The sequence below is a fragment of the Suncus etruscus genome, chromosome 1 (assembly GCF_024139225.1).
Source record: "Suncus etruscus isolate mSunEtr1 chromosome 1, mSunEtr1.pri.cur, whole genome shotgun sequence".
Classification (NCBI taxonomy): domain Eukaryota; kingdom Metazoa; phylum Chordata; class Mammalia; order Eulipotyphla; family Soricidae; genus Suncus; species Suncus etruscus.
Window position 1 is genome coordinate 3,352,226 of NC_064848.1, and position 27,151 is coordinate 3,379,376.

At 42.2% G+C, this 27,151-nt stretch overlaps 1 protein-coding gene across 1 annotated transcript in view; it reads left to right on the top strand.

Annotated features, from left to right (window-relative positions):
* The window catches only part of SIN3A (SIN3 transcription regulator family member A), a 53,767-nt gene that overhangs the window by 16,356 nt on the left and 10,260 nt on the right, over nt 1-27,151 (top strand). Inside the window, 13 exon segments of the mRNA XM_049778598.1 lie at nt 16-105; nt 5,770-5,891; nt 7,054-7,079; nt 7,082-7,164; nt 7,166-7,219; nt 7,221-7,265; nt 7,578-7,652; nt 7,655-7,696; nt 10,078-10,316; nt 12,816-12,999; nt 15,291-15,864; nt 18,773-18,942; nt 25,203-25,376. Coding sequence (XP_049634555.1) covers nt 16-105; nt 5,770-5,891; nt 7,054-7,079; nt 7,082-7,164; nt 7,166-7,219; nt 7,221-7,265; nt 7,578-7,652; nt 7,655-7,696; nt 10,078-10,316; nt 12,816-12,999; nt 15,291-15,864; nt 18,773-18,942; nt 25,203-25,376 — 1,878 coding nt within the window.

A 27,151-nucleotide genomic window follows, 5' to 3' on the forward strand; every position in this document is an offset into this window, starting at 1 on the left:
TTTTCTTTTCCACAGAAGAAACCCAAATTGCTTAGCCTAAAGGACTCTTCAATGGCAGACGCCAGCAAGCATGGTGTAGGAACGGAATCATTATTTTTTGATAAGGTTAGTAATGAATGAATTAGATTTGATATGGGCTGCAAATGCCCCCAAATTTATTTCATCAAGAAGATTTTATTTGAAAGACTGTACTGATTAGGACTTTGATTTGTTAATGTCATTTCCAAAGCCTGGATTTTTTTCTATATATATTCAGCAGTTAAGAAACATGATAGCTTATTCTACTTGGTCTTGTGAAGTGTTTTGCTTCAAAATACTTAATTTTTCATAATGCTTCTTAAAAGTACATTATCCCTGGGTCTTTGGTAATATATGTGCAACATGGGTTTGGTCCCTAGTGCATGTGTATTTACTTTAGCATGATAATCCCCTAGAAAGAAGTTTGTTGCTCCCTTTTGTTAATATCCATATCAATACATAGGGGAATGTCTGTCGCTGCATTAAATTATGGAGGATTTGATATGATTTCGAATATTCTATTGGTTGTAATACTTATTGGTGCTGTCACAGATAAAGGTTTGTGGGAATTGATTTGTTGGCTGAGCTCCCAGGTGATTGTAATGAGCAGTCAGTTGATACTGCTGGTGTAAAGTCTGTTGTATGATACTTGAGTTTCACTCTCCTTGTGTCTTAACTTCCTCCTTGAGGTCAATTTGATGAATGTTTCTTTCATTTGGGTAACTGGACAGCTTTTGGACTTTTCAGTGGCAGGAACCAACCTAGATTGATGCCGTGATCTTACCTGTGACTCTTGGTTTTTGCTAAAGGACAAATGACTTAGAGTCTCAGGGATTGCTGCCTCCTGCTCTCTGTAGTCTGCTGTGCTCTGTGAGTGGTCCTGTCCAATAACTCCAACTTAAACTATTTTTATGGGCTTCCTAGCATATTGTGCTTTTAAATTAAGGGGATGCTGGTGTGGTGAGTGTTGTTTGGGACACATTGCTTCCCCTCCCTCCCTCCCTCCCTCCCTCCCTCCCTCCCTCCCTCCCTCCCTCCCTCCCTTCCTCCCTCCCTCCCTTCCTTCCTTCCTTCCTTCCTTCCTTCCTTCCTTCCTTCCTTCCTTCCTTCCTTCCTTCCTTCCTTCCTTCCTTCCTTCCTTCCTTCCTTGAGAAAAGTATTTCCAGATGAAATTTCTGGAAGTTGCTTTAAAAATTCAGTGTTTTGAAGGAAAGGATATAAATGAATCAAAAAGGCCTGGCATGAGTGCCACCTCGGGTGGCCTGCCGTGAGTTCCAGGTGGACTTTATTAGGGGTCTCCAGGCTTCCCCTCCCCTACTCTAGGGAGGAGGAGCAGAGGGAGGGGCTGGACAGATAGCTGGCTTCCAGTGCCTTGATCCTGGAGGCCAGCTCTTCCAGGTATGGGGTTAGGGGACATCTTATGCCAGAGGCATTCTCCCTGGCTTGGGGGGTGCTGGGAGGCTTGGGAGGCCTCCAGCTGTTCCCCTATTTCCCCCCCTACTCCATACCTTCCCTGGTTGCCGGCCCAGGTGGACTCTGTCGTGGTCCTCAGGCTTTCCCCCTTCCTCTCCCGACACTAGGGCGGGGGGGCACATGGGTGGATGGCGGGCCGATGCAGCACTGGTGTATGTCGGGACATTACATCGTGACATTCACTGGTATTTTTTTTTTTCTCATTGGTCTCCATTTCAAAAACCGCGCGGGGGTGTACCATATTTATTTAAAATAAAAATGGGAGGCTGAACTCTCAGTTTGGAAGAGACCATTTCGGTGGGGGTACCATATATTTTCAAAATAAAAATGAGAGGATGGACTCTCAGGCTGGGAAGAGGCCAGTACTCTTTACCTACTTGTTTACTCTCAGCGGCTTCTTGGCCTCTTCCTTCTTTGATTGTGTAACTGGTTGATATAATACTAGGTTTCTGAATAGTTCCCATAAACGGTGACAATTGAGTCCACTGTTTTAAGTTAGATTGTTTATTTTCCCCACTTTTTATCTTTTCACTTCTTTGTGAACTGTTGAATAAGGTATTTTGGTGAAAGATTCCCTCTCTATCTTTCCTTCCCTTAGAAGTGTCCCTCCATTTAACGTTTATATAAGAACCAAGTCAATTGGATTTTTGGACTTGTTCTAGCATCCCCATAGGTACCAATCTCCCCATGTGATACCGTTCTTCCTTTGCATAGACACATTAAAATGGGAAATTATATACAAACATGTTCTTATCTTCTAGAGATGGGAACACACAAATTTTCTTAAACGGTGACAATTGTGTCCACTGTCTTAAGTTAGATTGTTTATTTTCCCCACTTTTTATCTTTTTCTCTCTTTGTGAACTGTTCAATAAGGAATTTTGGTGAAAGAGTGCCCTTTAATTCTGAGTTGAAAATAGACGTCGCTCCGCACCATCCTGACTTCAATGTAGGGTATACAGATTCCAGATTCTTCAATACAGAAACATGATACCTACAACAGAGACTGTGAAAAATATAACTGTATGGGCACTACAGACAATGACTGGGATTGGACAAACTGGGATTGGACAAACTAGTTTGCCTGGAGCCTATAGATAGTCTTATGTCAGGAAACTTCAGGGATAGGGTCTCCTTGTACTTAGGTCAAAGTTTTACCTTTCCATGACCCCCATACTTTGGTGGGCCCATGCAAATGATAATTGCCACTCTAACATTGTTTTTACAGTGCTCCTTTGACTCTAAACCTGTAAGAAACCACTAGTAAAAATATCGGGAACTGTAAAAAAAAAAAAGTTTTACAATAGTGTTAACATATATGCTTTTAGTTACACTAGCATTCTGGGGGATAAAGGAGGGAGATAAGGGATATATGCTTGGGAACAGGGATGAAGGGAGGACAACATTGGTGGTGGAAAAGCCCTCATTGTCACTGTGTACCTTAAATATCACTGTGTAAGATTTGTAATTCACTTTGGCCACAATAAAAAAAAATCTTAAAAAAATAAATGAATCAAAATATTATATGATCAGGCTGAGTACATAGGGTTCATTAAATGATATTGTGTGCTTTATTTCTGTTTGAAAGCTAAAAATTACAAGCATACATGGTTTATGCTACAAAAAGTATATGTCATTAATGTTTTATTCTGAAGGTATTTGTTCTCTATGTTTTTGCTGACTTATAGGTAGGAAAGTAGATGAGCTTGGAGAAGGGTAACAACCTTTTTTGTTTGTTTTTCTTCGACACCCAACTGTGCTCAGGGACTATTCTTGGTTCTGTGTTCAGAAGTCCCTTTGCTTGGTGCTAAGGGACCTTACTTGTGTTAAGGATAGAGCCTGAATCACCCACCATATGCAAAGTATGAACTTGACCCTTTGAGCTATTTCTTTGGCCCCAAGTTTGTTTTGGGGCCACATTTGGTGGTGGTGGGTTATTCCTGGCTCTTGCCTCTGTCATATGGAACTCTAGGGATTGAACTTGGATCAGCTGAATGCAAGGCATATAGCCTACCCACTGTGCTAATGCTCTGGCCTCAAGATAGTTTTAAACAGCTTGGGGACTGTCTGCATTCCTTACTAAAGGACCACAATGCTGAAATTCATTTTAAAACTGAAAGTCCAGATTACTCTTCTAACCAGGTTAGTTTTACCATCACCCACACGCAGTATTTCCCAAACAGTAGCCAATATGCTTTTGCATAGATTCTCTCACTTGCCCCAGACGTTATTTGCAAATACTTTATTATTTTAAGGTTAAATATACCTTTTAAAATACATAAAATCTTTATTTAAGCATCATGATTACAAGCATGATTGTAGTTGGGTTTCAGTTATAAACATACACCCCCCCACCACCAGTGCAACATTTCCACCACCAATGTCCCCCCCTTCCCAACCCTTGCCTTTTTTGAGATAGGCATTCTACTTTTCTCTCTCATTAAGATTGTCATAATAGGTGTTAGTGTAGTTATTTCCCTAACTGCACCACTACTCTTTGTGGTGAGCTTCATATTGTGGGCCAGTCCTTCCGGCCCTCTGTTGTCTCTGGGAATTATTACAATACTGTCTTTAATTTTTCTTAAAACCCGTAGATGAGTGAGACTATTCTGTGTCATCTCTCTCCCTCTGACTTATTTCACTCAGCATAATAGATTGCATGTACATCCAACATACAGGAAAATGTCATGACTTCTGCATAATATTCTATTTTGTATATGTACCACAGTTTCTTTAGCATTCATCTGTTGAAGGGCATCTTGGTTATTTCCAGAGTCTGGCTATTGTAAAAAATGCTGCAATGAATATAGGTGTGAGGAAGGAATTTTTGCATTGTATTTTTGTGTTCCTAGGGTATATCCCTAGGAGTGGTATAGCTGGATCATATGGGAGCTCATTTTTCAGTCTTTTGAGGAATCTCCATATTTTTTTTTTTTTATAAAGACTGGATTAAACAGCATTCCCACCAGCAGTGAATGAGAGTTTCTTTCTCCCCACATCCCCACCAGCACTGATTATTCTTATTTTTTGTCATGTGTGCCAGTCTCTGTTGTAAGATGGTACCTCGTTGTTTTGATTTGCATCTCCCTAATGATTAGTGATGTGGAGCATTTCATGTCTTTTGGCCATTTACTTTTTTTTTTTTTTTTTTGGTTTTTGGGCCACACCCTGTGACGCTCAGGGGTTACTCCTGGCTATGCGCTCAGAAGTTGCTCCTGGCTTCTTGGGGGACCATATGGGACGCCGGGGGATCGAACCGCAGTCCGTCCTAGGCTAGTGCAGGCAAGGCAGGCACCTTACCTCCAGCGCCACCGCCCAGCCCGGCCATTTACTTTTTATCTTTGAGAAAGTGTCTGTTCATTTCTTCTCCCCATTTTTTGATGGGGTTAGATTTTTTTTTTATTTTGGTTTTTCAGCCACACCCGGTGACGCTCAGTGGTTACTCCTGGCTATGCACTCAGGACTCAGTCCTGGGTTGGGGGACCATATGGGATGCCAGGGGATCGAACAGCCATCCATCCTGGACTACTAAGCGCAAGGCAGACAGACGCCTTAGGGCTTGTGCCACTGTTCCGGCCCCAGATTTTTTTTCTTGTTTAGTTCTGTTAGTACCTTGTATATTTTGGATATTAGCTCCTTATCTGATGGGTATTGGGTGAATAGTTTCTCCCATTCTGTGGATGGATTTTGTATCCTAAGCACTATTTCCTCTGAGGTGCTGAAGCTTCTTAGCTTAATATAGTCCCATCTGTTTATCTCTTCTTCCACTTGTTTGGAGAGTGCTGTTTCCTCCTTGAAGATGCCTTTAGTCTCAGTGTTATGGAGTGTTTTACCATTGTGTTGTTCTATATACCTTATGGTTTCAGGCCTGATATCAAGGTCTTTAATTCATTTGAATTTGACCTTTGTGCATGGTGTTAGATGGGGGTGTGAGTTCACTTTTTTGCAGGTGGCTAACCAGTTGTGCGAACACCACTTGTTGAAGAGGCTTTTCCTTACTTCATTTTGGATTTCTTGCCCCTTTATCAAAGATTAGTTGATTGTATGCCTGAGGAACATTCTCTAAATACTCAAGTCTACCCACTGATCTGAGGCTCTGTCTATTCCAATACCGTGCTGTTTTAATAACTATTTTAATATACCTCTTTAAAATAAAAATTATTTTAGCTAATACACTAACATTGATTTCTTTGTTCAAATATTGTTTTAAATTTCCCCAGTTTTTTAAAGCGGTCCAGATTGAGTCTTCATTAACCTTTCTTACTGGTTGTCTCCAAGGTTCGAAAGGCTCTGCGAAAGGTACAGAGGCCTATGAAAATTTTTCTGCGCTGTCTTGTGATCTTTAACCAGGAAGTAATTTCTCGGGCTGAACTTGTGCAGCTAGTTTCTCCTTTTCTGGGGTAAGTAAACTCGGGGCTTTATCCCTAAGGAATGATATGAAGGTGAAATGAGGGACTTAGTTTGTGAGAATGTGGGTTGTTTTTTTTTTTTTCTCGTTTTGGGGACACACCCGGCACAGGGGTTACTCCTGGCTCCATGCTCAGAAATTGCTCCTGGCAGGCACAGGGGACTGACCATATGGGATGCCAGGATTCAAACCACTGTCTATCCTGGATCGACTACATATAAGCAAACACCCTAGTTGTTGTGCCATCTTTTTGGCCCCTGAGGCGCTGTGTGTGTGTGTGGTGTGTGTGTGGGTGTGTACATATAAGGCAAACACCCTATCGTTGTGCCATCTTTTCTGGCCCCTGAGGCGCTTGTGTTGTGTGTGTGTGTGTGTACACTTTTTTTTTTTTTTTTTTTTGGTGTTTGGATCACACCTGGTGACGCTCAGGGGTTACTCCTGGCTATGCACTCAGGAATCACTCCTGGCTTGGGGCGGGGGGGGGGGGGGGGGGGGGGGGGGGATGGGGGGAGAGGGGAACCCATATGAATGCTGGGAGATAGAACTGCAGTCCATCCTAGGTTAGCTATGTGCAAAGGCAAATGCTCTACTGCTTGCGCCACTGCTCTGGCCTCAGAGGCAGTACTTTTTTTTTTTTGGTTTTTAGGGCCACACCCATTTGATGCTTGGGTTACTCCTGGCTAAGTGCTCAGAAATTGCCCCTGGCTTGGGGGGACCATATGGGACACCAGGGATCGAACCACGGTCCTTCCTTGGGTAGCGCTTGCAAAGCAGACACCTTACCTCTAGCGCCACCTCGCCAGCCCCATAAGAGGCAGTACTTTTTATAAGAAAGACTGGAAACCGAACTATGAAGGTCTTTGTAAATCACAATGGTTTCAATAAAATTTAAAAAAAATAGAAAAAGAAAGGCTGGTTATTGCTGAGTTTTGGTACAACTCTTCTATTGCTTCTTTGACTGATCCTTGACATTGTACAAGAAAAGGTGAAGCCAGCTGCTCCGAAATAGTGATTTTTAGACAGGCATTAATAATTGGTATGGAATTCATCTCTGATATCACAATACTAATCCACACAAATTGGTAGTTTCCATACTCAGAATAACTGTCTCTGCTTCTAATTTGCTCCACCCATTTTTTGCTTTCATTCTATAGAAAATTTCCTGAATTGTTCAATTGGTTTAAAACTTTCTGGGTTATAAGGAATCTGTGCATCTGGAAACCTTTCCAAAGGAACGAGCCACAGAAGGCATTGCCATGGAGATTAGACTATGCCTCTTGTAAACGGTTGGGCTCCAGCTATCGAGCCTTGCCAAAGGAGGTACCAGCAGCCCAAGTGTAACGGACGGACTCCTCTCTGTAAAGAGGTAAGGCCACTTCTATATATAGTATGTATATATATATATATATATATATATATAATAGTCAGGATCAGTCCTGAAAAACTGAACTCTTCAAAAGAATTGATAGAAGGATTAAGAACTTATAGGAATAAGAAATTAAGCATCTTTTCTATCTTCATTTAAAAGATGTTTTAAACACTTAGGTTCGGGGATCTTTATATACTGAACATGCTAAAGGTGAAATTTATATTAACTTACTTTTCTTCTAATTGGTCTTTTTATTGAGAATGCGTAATTTCACTTTTGTTTCACTTTTCTCCTCTCCTTTACTCAAAGGTTTTTAAATGACACCTGGTCTCCTTCCCTTCCTGGTCTGAGGACTCTACCTTTGTTAGTTCCAAGAAGACACAGTAATGAAAGAACATATCTACCGTTGTGAAGATGAGCGCTTTGAGGTACAAGCTTTATTTGAAGTTTGGGGAAATGGGAGGTGTTGAATGATAAGAAAGATTAAACCCTATTTTTGAGAGTTTTTTTTTTTTAAATAACTAGCAGTATTAGAGGAGGCCTGAGCCACTTTAAGCATCTCTTGGGCCTAAGGTGTAGACCTCCCAAAGGTGAAGCTTGAGTTCCTGTGCTTTGAGCTCTCTCCCTCGTCTCCTTAAGGGTTGGCTTTTTATTGATCGAAAAGCCAGATGTTCACTCATTCTTCTGTTGCAAATACTTGTCAAGTTTTATCCCATGTTTAAGAGTTTGTTTTGTATATTAGAATTATTTGTAAAAAAAAATTGTATGACAAGACTTAATATCTAAGCAACTTTTATCACTTTTAACTGAATTATCCATTGATAATTGTGTGGTACTTTAAATTTTTAATGGCATTGCAAGCCTACTTTGTTTTACATATCGTATTTTTCGTCATATAAGACGACCCTTCAATCCATGAAAAACTTCATAAAAGTCTTAAAAGTAAGAGGCGGGCAGATCATTTGTCCCTGAAGCTGGAATAAGTTTCAGCATGCCGGGCCCGGAGAGATAGCACAGTGGCGTTTGCCTTGCAAGCAGCTGATCCAGGACCAAAGGGTGGTTGGTTGGAAATCCCGGTGTCCCATATATGGTCCCCCCGTGCCTGCCAGGAGCTATTTCTGAGCAGAAAGCCAGGAGTAACCCCTGAGCACCGCCGGGTGTGACCCCCCCCCCCAAAAAAAAAGTTTCAGCATGCCGTATACCGGCATATAAAACGACTTCCGACTTTTGGGAGGTTTTTCATATAAAAGCAGTATTAGAAGGCTTATTTGGCTTTTTTGAAGCTGTTTGTGGATAGTACAAGAGATAATGGCAATATTGCACACACCTAACTTGCATGTGGCGAGAATTCTGGGCAATGTCAGGTGTGGCTTCAGGTCTCTGTCACAACCACACCCATGTTATTATTCTGCCACCCATATTGTTACTTTGCATTTTATTTTTGTTTGTTTTGATTTTGGGGTCATGTTAGGCAAACTCTTGTTATAGAAAAAACATTTGGAGAGGGGGGTCATATCCGGCAGCACTCGGGTTATCCTAGCTCTGCATTCAAAAGTTGTTCCTGGAAGGCTTGGAGACCATTTGGGATGCCAGGATTCGAACCAGGGTCTGTCCTGTGTTGGCTGAGTGCAAAGCAAAACACCTTACCGCTATGCTATCGCTCTGACCCCCAGAAAATAATTTAAATGGTATCATTCACACACATTGAGCTCTTTTTTTTTTTTTCCGGGCCACACCCGTTTGATGCTCAGGGGTTACTCCTGGCTAAGCTTTCAGAAGTTGCCCCAGGCTTGGGAGGGGGACCATATGGGACGCTGGGGTATTGAACCGCCCTCGCAATCTTGGCTAGCATTTGCAAAACAGACACCTTAACCTCTAGCGCCACCTCGCCAGCCCCATACACATTGAGCTCTTTTTTTTTTTTTTTTTTTTTTTTTTTTTTTTGGTTTTTGGGCCACACCCTGTGAGCGCTCAGGGTTACTCCTGGCTTCTTGGGGGGACCATATGGGACGCCGGGGGATCGAACCGCGGTTCGTCCTAGGCTAGCGCAGGCAAGGCAGGCACCTTACCTCCAGCGCCACCGCCCGGCCCCCACATTGAGCTCTTAAGGAATGATAGTCATTGCTTTACATTACTGAATGTGGAACAAAGCTATTTAGTTTTTCAAGTTTACTTAAAACAAAAAAAACCTTTTTAGTATGACTGAATTTACCTTAGATTATCTTTTGGAGATTATTTTGATTGTTGTTATTTGTAACTACTTAAGTAATTCAGAAATGTGCTAGAGGGAATTGTCAATAAATTTGCCTTCATTAGGGGCTGGAGAGATAGCATGGAGGTAACGCGTTTGCCTTGCATGTAGAAGGACAGTGGTTTGAATCCCAGCATCCCATATGGTCCCCCGAGCCTGCCAGGAGTGATTTCTGAGCGTAGAACCAGGAGTAGTCCCTGAGCACTGCTGAGTGTGACCCAAAAACAAAACGAGACAAAACAAACAAAATTTTCCTTTATTAAGTTCCTCTGGGCTGGAAACAGCAATTCGTAGTAAATCACATGTTGGTGATGGAATAACTACCACTGAGTCATCATTTATTGAATGTTCCATGTTAGTTTTACTCATGCACCTGTTTCTTTATGCAAATTATTTACCATTTGATCTAGAAAACTTCTGAGAGAAGTCGGTATTATCCTTATTTTAAGGATAAGGAAACAGTTTTATATGTCTAATGGACAGAGGCTAGCATTGCAGTCTTGCTGGTCTCAGTTCACTTATTGTTTGAATATAAGCACATTTTTTTCCCTCTTATAGCTTGATGTAGTTTTAGAGACAAATCTGGCAACAATCCGGGTTTTGGAAGCAATACAGAAGAAACTTTCTCGGTTATCTGCTGAGGAGCAAGCCAAATTTCGTTTGGATAACACCCTTGGGGGCACATCAGAAGTCATTCACCGAAAAGCACTCCAAAGGATATATGCCGACAAAGCAGCAGACATCATTGATGGACTAAGGAAGAACCCCTCCATTGCTGTTCCAATTGTTCTCAAAAGGTACCCAAGCAAAAGTGCCTTTGTACTTGGTGACAGTTTCTGTATTTGTGGAAATACGGCCCTCATTTAAACCTACTCATCACAGACCAGCACTTTTCCACAACCCTCTTTGTTGTCAGTTGAGTGCGCCATGGGAAATGGAAGTTTCTTCCTGAAATTTTGTGTAGCCAAGAGTAGACAACTAACTTGCAATGTCCATTGTAAAATACTATTTCCTGTGTTCGTGTTTGAAGAAGTTTTTGGTCAGAGATACTATAGAGGTGTAATGTACTTGCCTTGCACACACACACACACACACACACACACACACACACACACACAAAGGAACAAATAAAATTATCCATATTTCTGCAACTCCTTAAAATTATTAACACTTTTTCTTCTTTTTGGTTCCTGAGCCATCTTGTGATGCTAAGTGGTTATTCCTGGCTCTGCACTGGAAGAATTACTTCTGGTGGCTCCTAGGGAACCATATGGGATAATGGGGATCAAACCAGGATGACCGCATGCAAGGCAAGCAGCCTACCCGCTGTACTATTGCTCCAGCACCCCAAACATTTTCTTTCTTTTTTTCTTTTTCGTTTTTGGGTCACGCCAGGCAGGGCTCGGGAACCGTATGGGAGGCCAGATTTTGAACCACCGTCCTTTTGCGTCTAAGGCAAATGCCCTACTGCTGTGCTCTCTCTCTGGCCCCACCCCAAACATTTCCTAAAAAAATAAGTGTATCATCATAAGCATCTTTATACCATTTGTTCTTTGTATTAAGAAACTGTCTAAGCAAGTTGAAGTGGAGGTAAATGGATGGGACTATATTAAGTGAGAAGCTAAGGAGTGGCAGTAGGGCATTTGCCTTTCACGCAGCCAACCTGGGACAGACCTGGGTTTGATTCCTGGCATCCTATATGATCCACTGAGTATAGAGCCAGGAGTAAACCCCTGAGCATCACCAGGTGTGGCCCCAAAACCAAAATAGTAAGAAGAAAAATTAGTCTTTGGCACTGGGTAAATGCTCAAAGGAATAATATTCATCCTTTTCAAGTGGATTGCCTACATTCCATTCCTGGCATGGCATGGCCTTCAGCACACCACCAGGTGTGATACCCCTCTGCGCAAAACAAGAAGGGAAAACAGTATTTACAAAATGTATTTAGTAATTCTTTTTAATTTATTTCCTGTTCTATCAGAAATGTCTTTCTTGGGGCTAAAGAGATAGAAATTGGGTAGAGGCTCTTTACTTTCATGCTGCTGACTTGGGTTCAGTTCCTGGCACTCCAAATGGTTCCCGGAACCCTGCCAGGTGTAAAAAGCTCTCAGCACATATGAGTGTGACCCAAAAATAATTTATAAAAAATGTTACTGTTGAGGCCAGGGATGTGGCTCAGTGGTAGAGCATGACTTAAATTTCTAGCATCTCTTTTTATCCTCTGAGAAGGCCAGGTGTAGCTCAGAAGCAAAGTCCCTAAAGAAGACTTTGCATCAGTCTGGTTTGTAGATAACGGGGTTTTTCTGCCCACTTAAGACTCAGCATTAAGCAGAAAGTCAAATATAGAGCAATCTGAGGTGCCTCATAGGAATCCTTCACTAGGAAGTGGGTGAATAAGAATTGTGGTCTGCCACTTAGTTCGCAAAGATGTTATTCTTTCTTAGGCCTTGGCACAAATTGAACTTATTTCTTTTTATTTTTTTATTTATTTTATTATTGGGGGGGGGTCACACCCTGCAGCGCTCAGCGATTACTCCTGACTCTGCATTCAGAAATCGCTCCTGGCAGTCTTGGGGGACCATATGGGAAACGGGGAATCGAATCACCATCTGGTTGGTCGTGTGCAAGGCAAATACCCTACCACTGTGCTATCTCTCTGGCCCTGAACTTACTCCTTTTTATCATTTAACGTTTGACTTTTAGTGTAGAGATTCATTTCACTCTCTTCTGCTGTGTTAAGGTAATTTTTGTTATTGTTAAGGTAAATTTTTGCCAAAATTTCTCAGACTGTTCCTAAGAAACGATACTGTCCAAGATATCTTTCCTGGGCTTCTTTATAGAAGTATGACAAATGCTCTTGGAAAGAAATTACATAGTAGAGAAAGAATCATGGTAGACTTTTTTTTTTAAAGCTGGCAAGGGATGGGAACTCCTTTGTCAGTAGTATGCTGTAGTATTCATCTATTGGAATGTTGCAGTTTCACAAAAACAGTGCTAGGCAAAATTTCTGACTTGGGACACATTCCTCCACACCCAAATAAGTAATATCCAATGAGTAATTTATCCTCACATAGCAGTTTAAGACTAGTTTAAGTAACATCCCAAGTTGCCTTTCAGTCTGTATACTTACTGACTTGAAATATACGTGGCATATTTTTTTTTTAACCCTTAAGAAAATAGGTACATTATCCTCAGTTTACTAAGAAACAGTTTGGTATGACTCGGGTGAATTGTTACATAGGAAGTTTGACTCCTTACCTCATACATAATTACCTCTTCTGAAATGCCCCCATTAGGTTGAAGATGAAAGAGGAAGAATGGCGAGAAGCTCAGAGAGGCTTTAACAAGGTGTGGAGAGAGCAAAATGAAAAGTACTACTTGAAGTCTCTGGACCACCAGGGAATCAACTTTAAGCAGAATGACACCAAGGTCTTGAGGTCTAAGAGCTTACTCAATGAGATTGAGAGTATTTATGATGAGGTGAGTAGGAGAGGCTATGAGTTTTTGTGTAAATAACTTTGATCTTAGAAATTGTCTTTGTAGGGGCCGGAGAGATAGCATGGAGGTAAGTTGTTTGACTTTCATGCAGAAGGTCATTGGTTCGAATCTCAGCATCCCATATGGCCCCCCCGAGCCTGCCAGGAGCAATTTTTGAGCATAGAGCTAGGACTGCTGGGTGTGACCCCAAAATCATAAATTGTCTTTGTAAAAAATAGTTTACTTATTCCTAGTGGAGTTGTTACTGAATGCAAATGCAAGGCATGGATGTGGGAAATGACAGAAAGGTTAATCTATCATTGATTTATTATTAAGAACCTATTTTTAAAAAAATTGTTTTTGTTCTATGAAAGTGAGATTCTTTAAGGCTGTTGATTTTTGCTTTAGAAACTGTCAACTTTGTTGATGCCTGATTCACTCATTTAAATTTAAGGCCCATCTTTATGTTTAAACTGTTCAATTTTCCCAAAACATCATCTTGGTTTTGGTTTACTAATTCCATTTACTATTTTTCTCAAATAGTACCTTTAATGTCATACAGACCAAAAGTTCCCAAACATTTTTGGCCCGCTGTCACCTTCCTAGAAAAGAAAAATCGGGGCTGGAGAGATAGCATGGAGGTAAGGCGTTTGCCTTTCATGCAAGAGGTCATCGGTTCGAATCCCAGCGTCCCATATGGTCCCCCGTGCCTGCCAGGAGCAATTTCTGAGCATGGAGCCAGGAGTAACCCCTGAGCACTGCCGGGTGTGACCCAAAAACCACACACAAAAAAAAAAAAAAAAAAAAAAAAAAAAAAAAAAAAAAGAAAAGAAAAGAAAAATCACTCCACTCAACACCCTACGGAAATATGCTTCTTTTTTTTTTTTTTTTTTTTTTGGTTTTTTTTGGGCCACACCCAGCGGTGCTCAGGGGTTACTCCTGGCTGTCTGCTCAGAAATAGCTCCTGGCAGGCACGGGGGACCATATGGGACACCGGGATTCGAACCAACCACCTTTGGTCCTGGGATCGGCTGCTTGCAAGGCAAACACCGCTGTGCTATCTCTCCGGGCCCGGAAATATGCTTCTTTAAAGTGAACAAACCTCATCTTCTTCCCCAGTTGTACCTGAGTCTACACACAATCCCATTGCATAGTTTAGTACTCCCAAAGGAGTAGTACCACCTGCTTTGGAAAACTGATTGTCTAAAGATTTTACAATTTGAACACTTGGTTGATCTCTTGAATTTGGAGGCTTTATTCCACACACTTAAGAGGTTTATGTATATCTCTGTGAACACCAGGGTGATGAGAATGTCAATGAGCTAGAGTGATCCTGGGGGGCCAGAGATAGTACAATAGAAGAAGCATTTGTTTTGCATATAGCTGACCTGGGTTTCACTATCTGGAGTAAACCCTTGAGCATAAACTGTTTGTGGCCTGGAAGCCCAAAGGAAAAAGAGATGAATTTGGTTTCTGTGAGCTTACAGTTTTATAGGACGTTAGTATATATAGTATGGTTGGAAATTTGGCCACACCTCGTGACACTCAGGTTACTCCTGGCTTTGTGCTCTGAAATCACTCCTGGCTTGGGGGCCATATAGGACGTGGGGATCGAACCCAGGTCTGTCCTGGATCAACTGCGTGCAAGGCAAACACCTAAATACTAATTCAGAATTGTTTTGTATTTTGTTGTTGTTTTTGAGTAACACCCGGCGGCACTCGGGTTATTCCTGGTTCTGTGCTCAGAAATAGCTTCTGGCAGACTTGGGGGACCATATGGGATGCCAGGAATCAAACCACGTGTAAGGCAAATGCCCTACTGCTTGCTATCTCATTCAGAATTTTTAAAGATTTTGTCCTATGGTCCCATCTAAGTCTTCAAAGTCTAGAAGGTGCTGCTTTTCCCTTGTTAATTTTTGTTTTTAGACATGGAACAGGTTATTCTTATGATCAGATCCTAAATTTTGGGCAAAAATTGTCACAATAGTTAATAGTGGCAGTCTCAGAGGTGTGAGGGTTTTGTTTGTTTGTTTTTTTGTTTGGTATAGTGTTGTTGTTTGTTTTGGTTTTGGTTTTTGGGTCACACCCAACAGCGCTCAGGGGTTACTCCTGGCTCTGAGTTCAGGAATAACTCCTGGCAGTACTCAGGGACCATGCTGGGGATTGAACCCAGTTTGATCGAGTGTAAGGCAAATAAATGCCCTACCCGCTGTGCTATTGCTCCGGCCCTCATTAAGTTTGTTTATTGTTGCTGTAGAAATGTCATATAATGCTTTATATCCCCCTCTTGTCAGAGACAAGAGCAGGCTACTGAAGAGAATGCTGGTGTACCTGTTGGCCCACACCTTTCACTTGCCTATGAAGACAAACAGATCCTGGAAGATGCTGCTGCACTGATTATTCACCATGTGAAAAGGCAGACAGGGATTCAGAAAGAGGACAAGTATAAGATCAAGCAGATCATGCATCATTTCATTCCAGATCTTCTCTTTGCTCAGAGAGGTGATCTTTCAGATGTGGAAGAGGAAGAGGAGGAAGAGATGGATGTAGATGAAGCCACAGGAGCTGCAAAAAAGCACAATGGTGTTGGGGGAAGTCCCCCTAAATCAAAGCTACTCTTTAGTAACACAGCAGCTCAGAAGTTAAGAGGAATGGATGAAGTATACAACCTCTTCTATGTCAATAACAACTGGTACATTTTTATGCGATTGCACCAGATTCTGTGCTTAAGGCTACTGCGAATTTGTTCACAAGCTGAACGGCAAATCGAAGAAGAAAACAGAGAGAGAGAGTGGGAACGGGAAGTGTTGGGCATCAAACGAGACAAGAGTGACAGCCCTGCAATCCAGCTGCGACTCAAAGAACCTAGTGAGTGCTTAGACTGTTGGATTTACAGAGGGTGTGTGTGTGTGTGTGTGTGTGTGTGTGTGTGTGTGTGTGTGTGTGTGTGTTTAAAGTTTCTACTGATGCAAAAAGTTCATGTCTAGTTGGCCTTCTACCTGTTGAAGACATGATAATACTGGCAGTTAAACCAAAAAAAAAAAACTTTATCTCTGTTAATCCTAGATTGAGAGAGATAATTTTTGGACTGAATCTTCCATCTGCTTGGGTAGAAATAGAATAAAAATTACCTAATTCTGACCCAATCACTGCACTTTCCCTTGTTTGAGACTTAAATAATTTTGCTCATATAAATGAGTATAGTAAACCACATTGATTAGAGCTTGCTATTACACATCTGTGACTTGCACTCAATGTAATTGTGAAATAAAAGTATTTTTCACAGTGATAGCACATCCCATACTTGTAGTACAGGCTTGAACAAGGAGATAGCCCTATGATAAGCTCAATTTAGTTGTTTGTTTGTTTGTTTTGGGGGGCACAACCGGTGACTCTCAGGGGTTACTCCTGGCTATGCACTCAGAAATCGCTCCTGACTTGGAGGACCATATGGGACGCCGGGGGGGGGGGGGGGTCAAACCACGGTCCATCCTAGGCTAGCGTGGGAAAGGCAGACTCCTTACCACTTGTGCCACCACTCCGGCCCCAATCTAGTTGTTTTTAAGTCATTTTCCTGTTTACCTATCCTTTAATGAGTACATCACAAGTCAGATCAGTGGAGATGGACTGAGCTTTTATTTCTCACTTTTTACTCTTGGTGTTTGGGCCACACTCTATGAGGCTCAGGAGTTGCTCCTGGCTCTGTGCTCAGAAATAGTTCCTGGCAGGCTCAGGGGACCATGTGTGAATGCCAGGAATTGAACCCAGGTCCATCCTGGGTCGGCTGCATGCAAGGCATAACTCCTTACCACTGTGCTATCTCTCCGGCCCCATCACTCTTTTTACTCTTATGCAAATGTTATATGAAGACAAACAGCCAGTTCTTCTGTGATTTGTTTTCATAACTTTCTTTTTTTGGGCAGGGAATACCAGAGATCTATCCTAAGCTCTATATGCAAAGCACTTCTAAACTACATCCCTGGCCTCCCCAGGAAATCAGCTTTTTTCCTGCAGTATCATATAGGCAGAAAAGTTCATTAATCCAAAGTATATGGCTCAGTGAATTTCTGCAACATTCACACATCTGCGTAATAAGGTCTCTGACCAGGTATAGAACCAATTTGATAGTCCCACTCTTGATTTTCAGCACTTGGAGATCAGGCTTGCCTATTTTGGATTTCTATGTGAGTGGGTCTTATTTTGGAAGCTAAAAGCCGAGTCCTCTTTTCATTTCTTTTGCACTCTTATTTGCCAAAATGCTTGTGAACAGCTGATCAGATTCAAGCTGGTGGGTGGAGTGCATGTGCAGCTAGTATGGACCATTTAATGCAATTTGTGAAGTACAGTGTTGGGGGGGGTTATTTTTAAACAAATGGACTTTGACAAATGCAGATTACTTCATTATTCATAGAAGACTGAATTTGTGCTATTTTTCAGTCCTAAGAGGTTTCCTGGTGGTAGAATCTGTCCTTTCTCATATGCAATTCATGCTTCATTGAACTGCTTTCTGAGCAAGTGACCCATGTGAGGAATGCTCTTCTCTAGCTCAGAGAGGTTTCCCTCTCAGTGGAGCAAAGCACTTTGTGAAGAAACTATTTCTGGGATATTTTGCTTTCCTCTTCTGTGAAACTACATTGATAAGAAACTCTAATAAGAAACTATTTCCTGGGATATTTTGCTTTCCTCTAATGTGGAATCCAACCCTGCTGTAAATTTCTGGGGTGGTCAGTGAGCCACTGATAAACCTGCAGTCTTTTTTTTTTTTTTTTTTTTTTTTCTGGCTCTGCATTTAGGAATTATTCCTGGCGGTGCATGGATAAATATGACTTGCAGTTATTCTTCTGGGATGATAGCACTGGTGCATCTGTCTGTCATATTTCTTCTCTCTTTTTTTTTAATTTTCTTTTTTTTTGGGGGGGGGGGAGGGCCACACACCCAGAAATCACCCATAGCAGGCTTGGGGGACCATATTCCCAGGTCAGCTGCGTGCAAGGCAAATGCCCTACTGCTGTGCTATTGCTCTGGCCCCCAATTTCTACTCTTTTTTGTTGGTTTTTTTGGGGGGACCACACCTGGCTATGCACTCAGAAATTGGCCTGGCTTGGTGAACCATATGGGACACTAGGGATTGAACCCAGGTCCATCCTGGGACAGCCTTATGCAAGACAAATGCCCTACTGCTGTGCTATTGTTCTGGCCCCAAGATCTCTTCTCTTTTTGCATCATATTGTCTTGGGTATATTTTGAATACTTACAATTTTTTTGTGTTTTTAATTGGGATGCAATGATTGACAAAAGTATTCATAGTTGGGCCTGGAGAGATAGCACAGCGGTGTTTGCCTTGCAAGCAGCCGAACCAGGACCTAAGGTGGTTGGTTTGAATCCCGGTGTCCCATATGGTCCCCCGTGCCTGTCAGGAGCTATTGCTGAGCAGACAGCCAGGAGTAACCCCTGAGCACCTCCGGGTGTGGCCCAAAAACCAAAAAAAAAAAAAAAAAAAAGTATTCATAGTTAAGTTTCAGCTGTGCAATTTCCCAACACCAATTCCATCAGTGTATCAGGAATCATTCCTGGCCAGACTCAGGAAACCATTTGGGATGCTAGACACTGAACCTGAGTTGGCTGCATGTAAGGCAAGTACCCAACCCACTGCTACTGTTCCAACTTTAATTTATTCTTTCTAGTTTTTTTAGACTAGGCATAGGATTTTCCTTGCCCTCTCTTCCGATCTTTTCTTATCCAGGATGAAGCCTCACTTCTCTTATTTCTCCCGCAGTGGATGTTGATGTTGAAGATTATTACCCAGCCTTCCTGGACATGGTGCGCAGCTTGTTGGATGGCAACATTGACTCATCACAGTATGAAGATTCTCTGAGAGAAATGTTCACCATTCATGCCTACATTGCCTTCACCATGGACAAACTTATCCAGAGCATTGTCAGACAGGTAAGGTCACTAGTCGAAGTTTTTACCTAATGGCAGATAAGGCAATGAAACACTCATAAAAGGGGGGGGTGTAATTTTCTCATAACATGTTTATAAACATGGAATTTTGGAGGATGTTAATTAATCATGAATTTCTCCTGTTAACCAAAATAAGAGTATTTTAGCCACATGATTGACCCCTTGCTTAGTCCTTCCTCAGTAGTGTGGGCATCCTTCAGACTTGAGATTTACTTGCTCATTTTCATACTGCCTGCCATGAAAGCAGCCAAAGTGAACATTGGTTTTAATCCCAATTCCCTGCCCTCCCTTCCCCCACTAGCCTGACCCACCTCATCTCAAGGGGTGAACAGGTAATATTTTCTTCCCCGTTGCTTTTGGTATTCAATGTATTTTCCTCATTTAATATCCTGTCCACCTCACTATATGGGGTCCCTATAAGTTAGATTTATCATTGACTTTGTGATTGGTTTCTGTGGAATCAAAGAATTCGTCCAGTATATTAATGGGCTAAAATTCAGCAGAATGGAAAAGCCAAAATCTGATCAGCAACTTTGGAAGACAGAGTACATGATGTCATTGTTAAGGAAATGATCTTTGAAAACTTTTATTTTATTTTGATTTTTTGAGGGAAGGGGTATACCTGACAATGCTCGGGGCTCTACTCAGGGATCAATCCTAGTGGACTCATGCAGTCGTCATCATATTGGGTGTTAGGGATTGAACGTGAATTAAATTCTTGGGGGGGGGGCACACCTGGAGGCACTCAGGTGTTATTCCTGGCTCTGCGCTCAGAAACCGCTCCTGGCAGGCCCTGGGGACCATATGGGATGCCAGAAACGTGAGCTCAGGTCCGTCTGGGTGGGCCCAGTGCAAGGCAAATGCCCTGCTGCTGTACTATCACTCCCCCCAAATTTAATTTGTGTGTGTGTGTGGTTTTTGGGTCACACCCGGCAGTGCTCAGGGGTTATTCCTGGCTCCAGGCTCAGAAATTGATCCTGGCAGGCACGGGGGACCATATGGGGCGCCGGGATTCGAACCGATGACCTCCTGCATGAAAGGACGCCTTACCTCCATGCTATCTCTCCGGCCCCCCAAATTTAATTTTTTAAAGATAAAACACCTTAAAGGTCTAGTGATGATATAATAGGTAGGGCACTTGTCTTGCACATGGCTGACCTGGTTTTAATCCTTGGCATCCCCATTGTTGTCCCCTAAGCCGACCAGGAGTGGTTCCTGAGTGCTGAACTAGGAAATAATCTCTAAGCACTGTCAGGTGTGGCCCAAAAACAAAAACAAAAAAACCCCACTTAACATGGATAGGAACAAACAGAAGAGCCTCTGATAGGAATTCCAGGAAAGGAAAGCAAAAAAGTGGAAAAATGTGTGGTATGGGAGAAATAATAATAGCTGAGAACTTTCCCAGTCAGAGTGAGACTTGTGCACTGATCCAGAGAGCCAAGCCAGAGAGATGGTACCAAGGTTGGAATACTGACTGAGTATGCAGCTGCGGCTATGACTCTGGATTGAATAATGGCTCCACATGTGCTTCTTTGAACGTTTTTAGATGTGGTGTCCCCTTTAATACCCCTCCTGCAAAAGAAAGCCAAACAACAGTACCAAGATACATCAGAATAGCAAGGACTCATAAAGGGAGAAAGTAAAGACACATGTCAAAATTTTCAAAGGAAACTATTACAAGAAGAAGAGAATGGGATGATATATTCAAAGTATTGATCAAAAATAACCTGCAGGAGCTGGAGAGAGAGCACAGCGGTAGGGCCTTTGCCTTGCACGCAGCTGATCCAGGATGGACGGTGGTTCGAATCCCGGTATCCCACATGGTCCCCCGAGCCAGCCAGGAGCGATTTCTGAGCGCGGAGCCAGGAGTAACCCCTGAGTGCTGCTGGGTGTAACCTCCCCCCCCCCCAAATAATAACCTGTAACCAAGAATCCTCTCTTATCAGGCTGTCAACATCTGGGGGCATTTTACAATATTTTACAACATCTAAACTAGGCCTCCTATTATAAAACATGCTGGAATGATAGTACAAGCAGATAGATTGCTTGCTTTGCATAAGGCTTTTGCTCTTCAGCACACCTATGGTCTCAAGCATGGTCAGGATTTTCCTTGAGCATAGAGTGAGTAGAAAGCCTTGAGCATCAAAGCTGTAGCCCACTCACCCACCCGAAATTAGCAACGATGAGGAAAATGGAGTAATAGTGAGTAGGTGCTTGCTCTGACCCAGGCTCGTTCCTCAACACCCCATATGGTTTCCCAAGCTGCCAGAACCAGGGGGATCCCTGGACACTGCTGGGTAGATACTTTCCTTCCACCCCCACCCACAAAGAAAGTTGAATAGAAAAATAACCAAAATTCTCATTAAAATGCCAACACATTCCTTCTTACCAATTTTTCTAAATGTTAGTGGACTGAACAGTTCTATCAGAAGTCACAGAATGACTAGATGAATCAGGGAAAATATTCCATATTTTTATACTTATAAGAGATTCACTTTAACTCTCACAAGAAACTAGAGTGAAAGGTTGGAAATTATACAGACCAAGAAAGCAGGGTCATTCTTACTTAGATCAAATAGCATTCAAACTAAAGAAAGCAATGAGATAGAAGGTTGGAAGTTATCTACTGGTGAAGGGTTCAAAGAACTTGAATCATTGGAAATGATACAGACCAAAAAAGGAGGGTCATTCTTACTTATACCAGACCAAATAGCACTATTCCCCTCTCCCCCAAGTTCTGCCAGGAATGATCCCTGAGAGCAGAACCAGATTAAGCCCTGAGCATTCCCTGATGTGGCCCCAAAACAAAGATAAGTTGGGGAAAGCTCCAACATTTAGAAACTGAACACCATACCACTAAATAACAATTAGATTAAAGAGGAAATCAAAGAAATAAAAAAGATCACTTGGTGATAGATAGTACAGCAGATAGGATGCAGGTGGGTTACTTAGTTTGCATGCATCTGACCTCTGTTTGATCCCTAGCATCCCATATGGTCCCCCACTCTCACTCCAGTACTCAGTAATTCCTGAATTCAGAGGTAGGAGTAACTCCTGAGCATTGCCAGGTAAGGGCCATCCCCCTCTAATAAAAAAATAACTCAAACCAGAATGAAGACAAAAGTATTAAAGGATGTGGGACATAGCAAAGAAGTTCATAGCACTACAGCTGTCAGTGATCTCTCAGTAGATGCAAAACTTTTTTTTTTTTTTAACTTGATTGATTGGTTTCAGGCCCGCATCCATCGGTGCTCAGAGGTTACTCCTGGCTCTACACTTAGAAATCACCCTGGCAGTCTGGGGGACCATATGGGATGCTGGGAATCAAACTGGGTCCCTCCCAGTTGGCCACGTTCAAGGCAAATGCCCTACCACTGTGCTGTCTCTCTGGCCCCTGCAAAACCTTTTGACAAGATTTTTTATTCATGGTAACACAACAAAATCTCCAAAAAAAAAAAAAATGGGGATAGAAGGAATTTATTTGTAGATTCTACAGCAAACCCACACTCAACATATTCAGTGCCAAAAAAAACTAAGCCTTCCTCTGAGGTTAGACACAAGGAAAGCATGTCCACTTTCTCTGCTGTTACTAATTTTAGAAGTCCTCACCAAAACCTGGTTCAATCACTGGCACCCTTTATGTTCCCCCAAAGCAGGATCAGGTGTGATCCTCTGACTATAGAGCCAGGAGTAAGACCTGAGCACCACCAGGAGTGGCTCAGGAAACAAATTGGAAAAAAAAAGTAAGCTATCACTATTTGGAGATGCTGTGCTAATAATGTACATAGAAGATCCTAAAGACTCTAAAATACTTAGAAATACAAAACCAGAGAGCCTACAGGTCTCCTTCAATCAAAATTGATCTGTGCTTGAGACCATGCTTTAAATACTTATTTACACTGCTGTTGTTCCCCCGTTTTCTCTATGTTCTCAGTTTAGCATTTTATTACTTTTGGGTTTTGAGCCATCCTCTCCATTGCTCAGGGCTTAACTTGTGACTCTTTGCTTAAGGAATCACTAGTGGCAAGTAAGCATGTAAGTCAAATATCATACCTGCTGTGCTATTGTTCCAGTCCCTCTCTCAGTATTCTGACCCGAGTGTCCTCATGTACCTACTATATATATACTTGTGACAACTTTATTTTTGCGGACCAGAGAAATATTAAAAGGCTGGAGTTCCTTGATTTGCATATGGGAGCCCCAGATTTGATCCCTAGCACTTTTCATGGTCCTCTAAGCAACTCTGGTTGTGGTCCAAAACCAAAAATTTTTTTTGTTTTTGTTTTTGTTTTTGGGTCACACCCGGCGGTGCTCAGGAGTTACTCCTGCTGTCTGCTCAGAAATAGCTCCTGGCAGGCACGGGGAACCCTATGGGACACCGGGATTCGAACCAACCACCTTTGGTCCTGGATCGGCTGCTTGCAAGGCAAACGCCACTGTGCTATCTCTCCGGGCCCCCCAAAATTTTTAATACTACTTATTTCCCCTTTCCTTGTTACTTTGTTGCTATCCTTATATCTGGAAATCACGCACAATTGGTTTTGTTCTCATACAGTTGTAGTTTTACTGAGTTTACACATCTGAGCTCAACATGCTTGGAATATGTCAGAAATTGCCACTGAGTGGCACTCAGTATGTAAGGTGGCATTGGAATCCTAACTTGAGGCTTCATGCAAGTGCTCTGCCACTGATCCACATGCCTGGTTCTCAAGACTTTTTTTTATTTGGGGGGGGGGTGTGTGTCACACCCAGTGACACTCGGGTCACTCCTGGCTATGTGCTCAGGAATCGCTCCTGGCTTGGGGGGCCATTTGGGACTCCGGGATCAAACTGGAGTCCATCCGCGTACTACTGCACTATCACTCCAGCCCCAAGACTTTCTTTTAATGTTAGAAATAATTAGTTGTCATAGTTACTGGCACTTGATTTTAAAAAAAGTATCTTTCTAAAAATAAAATGACAGTGTTATGAGAACCTTAAAATTATTGTTGCAGTTAATATCTTGATTTCTTGATTTGCTTGTCACATTCTCTAAATATTTTGGGGTAATATTTCATTTAGGAAACTCTCAATAGAAATACCATTCTGACCTGTAACAATGAAGTCTTTGAAAAGCTTTATCTCTCTAGTCATCAGTTAGTTGAGTAAAATAGGTGAATGAATTTAGAGGTAGAACTTAATGTATATGTGAGGCCTTGGGTTTGATCCCCACCATAAATAGTAAATAAGCAAGAATTACTAATTTAAGGAGCTGGGGAGATAATACACCAAGAGGTAAGGCACCTCTCTTGTACAAAGCTGATCCCATATGATCCCGTAAGTCCTACTGGAAGTGGTCCCTCAGTGCAGAGCCAAGAGTAAGTCCTGAGCACCACTAGGTATAGCCCTAAACGAACAAAAATGTTACCAAGTCAGATGTAACTTGCTGAATCAGTTAACATATACAACTGAAGTATTGTACTTGGCCAGATAGATGTGGAAAATAGGTAGTGGGTAGGAAGATTATTGGCCTGAGAAGTCACCCCAACATTTGTACGATGTGTCTCCTTGTACAGTCAGTATCAACTTTAGTACCTAATAAGTTTCAGATTTTACCCTCTGACTAGGAAGGAATATAGACATGGATCTTAAATCCATTTCCCTCCTCGCCTTGGCAAACAGTGCACTTTCTTTCTCACCTATCTTGTCTTTTTTTGGTATGATCAGGTCCCCTTCAGCATTTGTTCCATGTTAATAATTATATGACACAATGAGTGAGAATGTGTGCAAATGGCATAAATGGTAAAGAAGTATTGAAATAGGGGCCGGGCGGTGGCGCTAGAGGTAAGGTGCCTGCCTTGCCTGCGCTAACCTTGAACGGACCATGGTTCGATCCCCCGGTGTCTCATATGGTCCCCCAAGCCAGGAGCAACTTCTGAGCGCATAGCCAGGAGTAACCCCTGAGCATTACCGGGTGTGCCCCCCCCCCCCCAAAAAAATGAAGTATTGAAATAGATGGAAATTTTCTTTCATGTCATAATTTTAACTTTTTTTAGGATTTATTTTAAAGAGCACTTGTTTAAATGGTACTTGTTGTTTTGATTTGCATCTCCCTGATTAGTGATGTGGAACATCGAGGGGGGGGAGAGAGAAGAAGGAGGGGAGGGTCACTTTGGAGTGAGAGACAAGTTATGAAAAACGCTTGATACATACAGGGAGAAATAATAAACTGGCCTGTTGACAATTTGTGTGCTTGGTTGCAGCTTCAGCACATCGTGAGTGATGAGATCTGTGTGCAGGTGACTGACCTTTACCTGGCTGAAAACAATAATGGGGCCACCGGAGGCCAGCTCAACACACAGACCTCAAGGAGTCTTCTCGAGTCAACATATCAGAGAAAGGCTGAACAACTCATGTCTGATGAGAATTGCTTTAAGGTGAGTTACTCCTATACCTACAAATTGAACTACTTTGAAACGAGTATGGTTCTAGTGTATCAGAGTAGCACCAAGCATGAATATTGAACTATTGGTCAGGTGTGGCTCCAGGAGAGACCTGAAAAATCAAATAGGACTGTGCCGGTGACATTGTGAATTGTTGAGACCGTAATCTGAAGTTAGATCTGTTTCAGGGTACTTTGACCCTGGGACTCCATCATGGACCTCTGTGAGTTTATTGGGGGGAAATACGGAAAGTATACAAAAGTATTAGTTTCTTATCGAGAGTCTACTAAATTACTCATGCCTTTTTTCCCCCCAAAAAAATTAGTTTCAGGCCTGGGAGATATGCTCAGATGGCTAAAATATTTGTGTATTTGTCGGGTCCCTAAATGTACTACCCAGCACCACCAGGAGCAATACCCAAGCAGTGACTCTCTAAAGCACTGCTGGGTGTTACCCCAGGTTTGGTTTGATCTCAAGCACCATACAGTTGCCTGGTGTCAGATAGAAGTAGCCTCTGGCTACTCAACTGTCCTGAAGAAATTGTTTATTCCCACAGCAGAATACTACTTTTGCAGTTTATATGCCTGTCTCCTTTATAAAAAGTGTGCCCCTTCAAGCTTTACCCATGAACATTGTCCTGCTTGATAAATAGGTATTCAGCTGACTGTGTTTTGTTTTGGTTTGGTTTTTGGATCACACCTGGCAGCGCTCAGGGGTTATTCCTGGCTCTGCTCAGAAATTGCTCCTGGCAGCCTTGGTGGACCATATGGGATGCCAGGATTTGAACCACCGACCTTTCGCCTGCAAGGCAAACACCTTACCTCCATGCTATTTCTCCGGCCCTCAGCTACCTCTGTTGAATGAAGTGTAGAGCATTTTTTACTAAGGAGTGGTGTGTAGGAGAGAAATCCAAATGGTAGAAGATCTTCATAGCCTTAGAAAATAAAAAAGTTTGGATTTTCCTGTTGTTTGGGAGTGATGACATATGCCTGCCCTCTATCAGGAATTGACTCTGGGGCTCCTCAGACATACAGGGAAATTCTCTGCCACAGAGCTATATCCCTAACCTGGCAGGCTATTTTTCTTCTTTTGCTTGTTTTGGGGCCATACCCAACAAATGCTATTACTCCTGACACAGAAAAGGACATATGGGATTCTGGAGATTGAACACAGGTGAACCATATAGAAGGCAATCGTCCTGCCCCTGGTGGACTATCTCTCCAGCACATGCTCCTGCTTTCTCACTCTCACTGATGCGTGTGTATGTTTGTGCAAGTGAATTTTTTGTTTGTTTGTTTTGTTTTGTTTTTGGATCACAGCCTGTTGCTCCTGGCTTTATACTTAGAAATTAATTGCTGATTGACTCTGGGACTATATAAAATGCTGGAGATTGGACCCAGATCGGCTGTATGCAAGGCAATGTCTTACCTATTGTGTTAATTGCTCTGGCCCCTTCATTAATTATTATGGTTTTGAAACCAGTTCCTTGCTATATTCATGAATTACTCTTGTACCTGCACACATGATCAGTCCTGGAGGTTCTCAGGGGTCAGATGGGGTGCCAGAGATTGAGTGCAAGACAAGTTCCTTTGCCCTCTATACTATCACAGTTTTTTAAAGGCCAAATACCACTGGTTTGAGCTTTTTTTTTTTTTTTTTTGGTTTGAGCTTTCTGAAAGATGTCTTTAGTATATGTGTTAGAAAGAGGAACTAATGTGTGGTTCCACTTGGAGGGCATTGCCAATTTTGGCCAATTGTAGGCAGTGTAG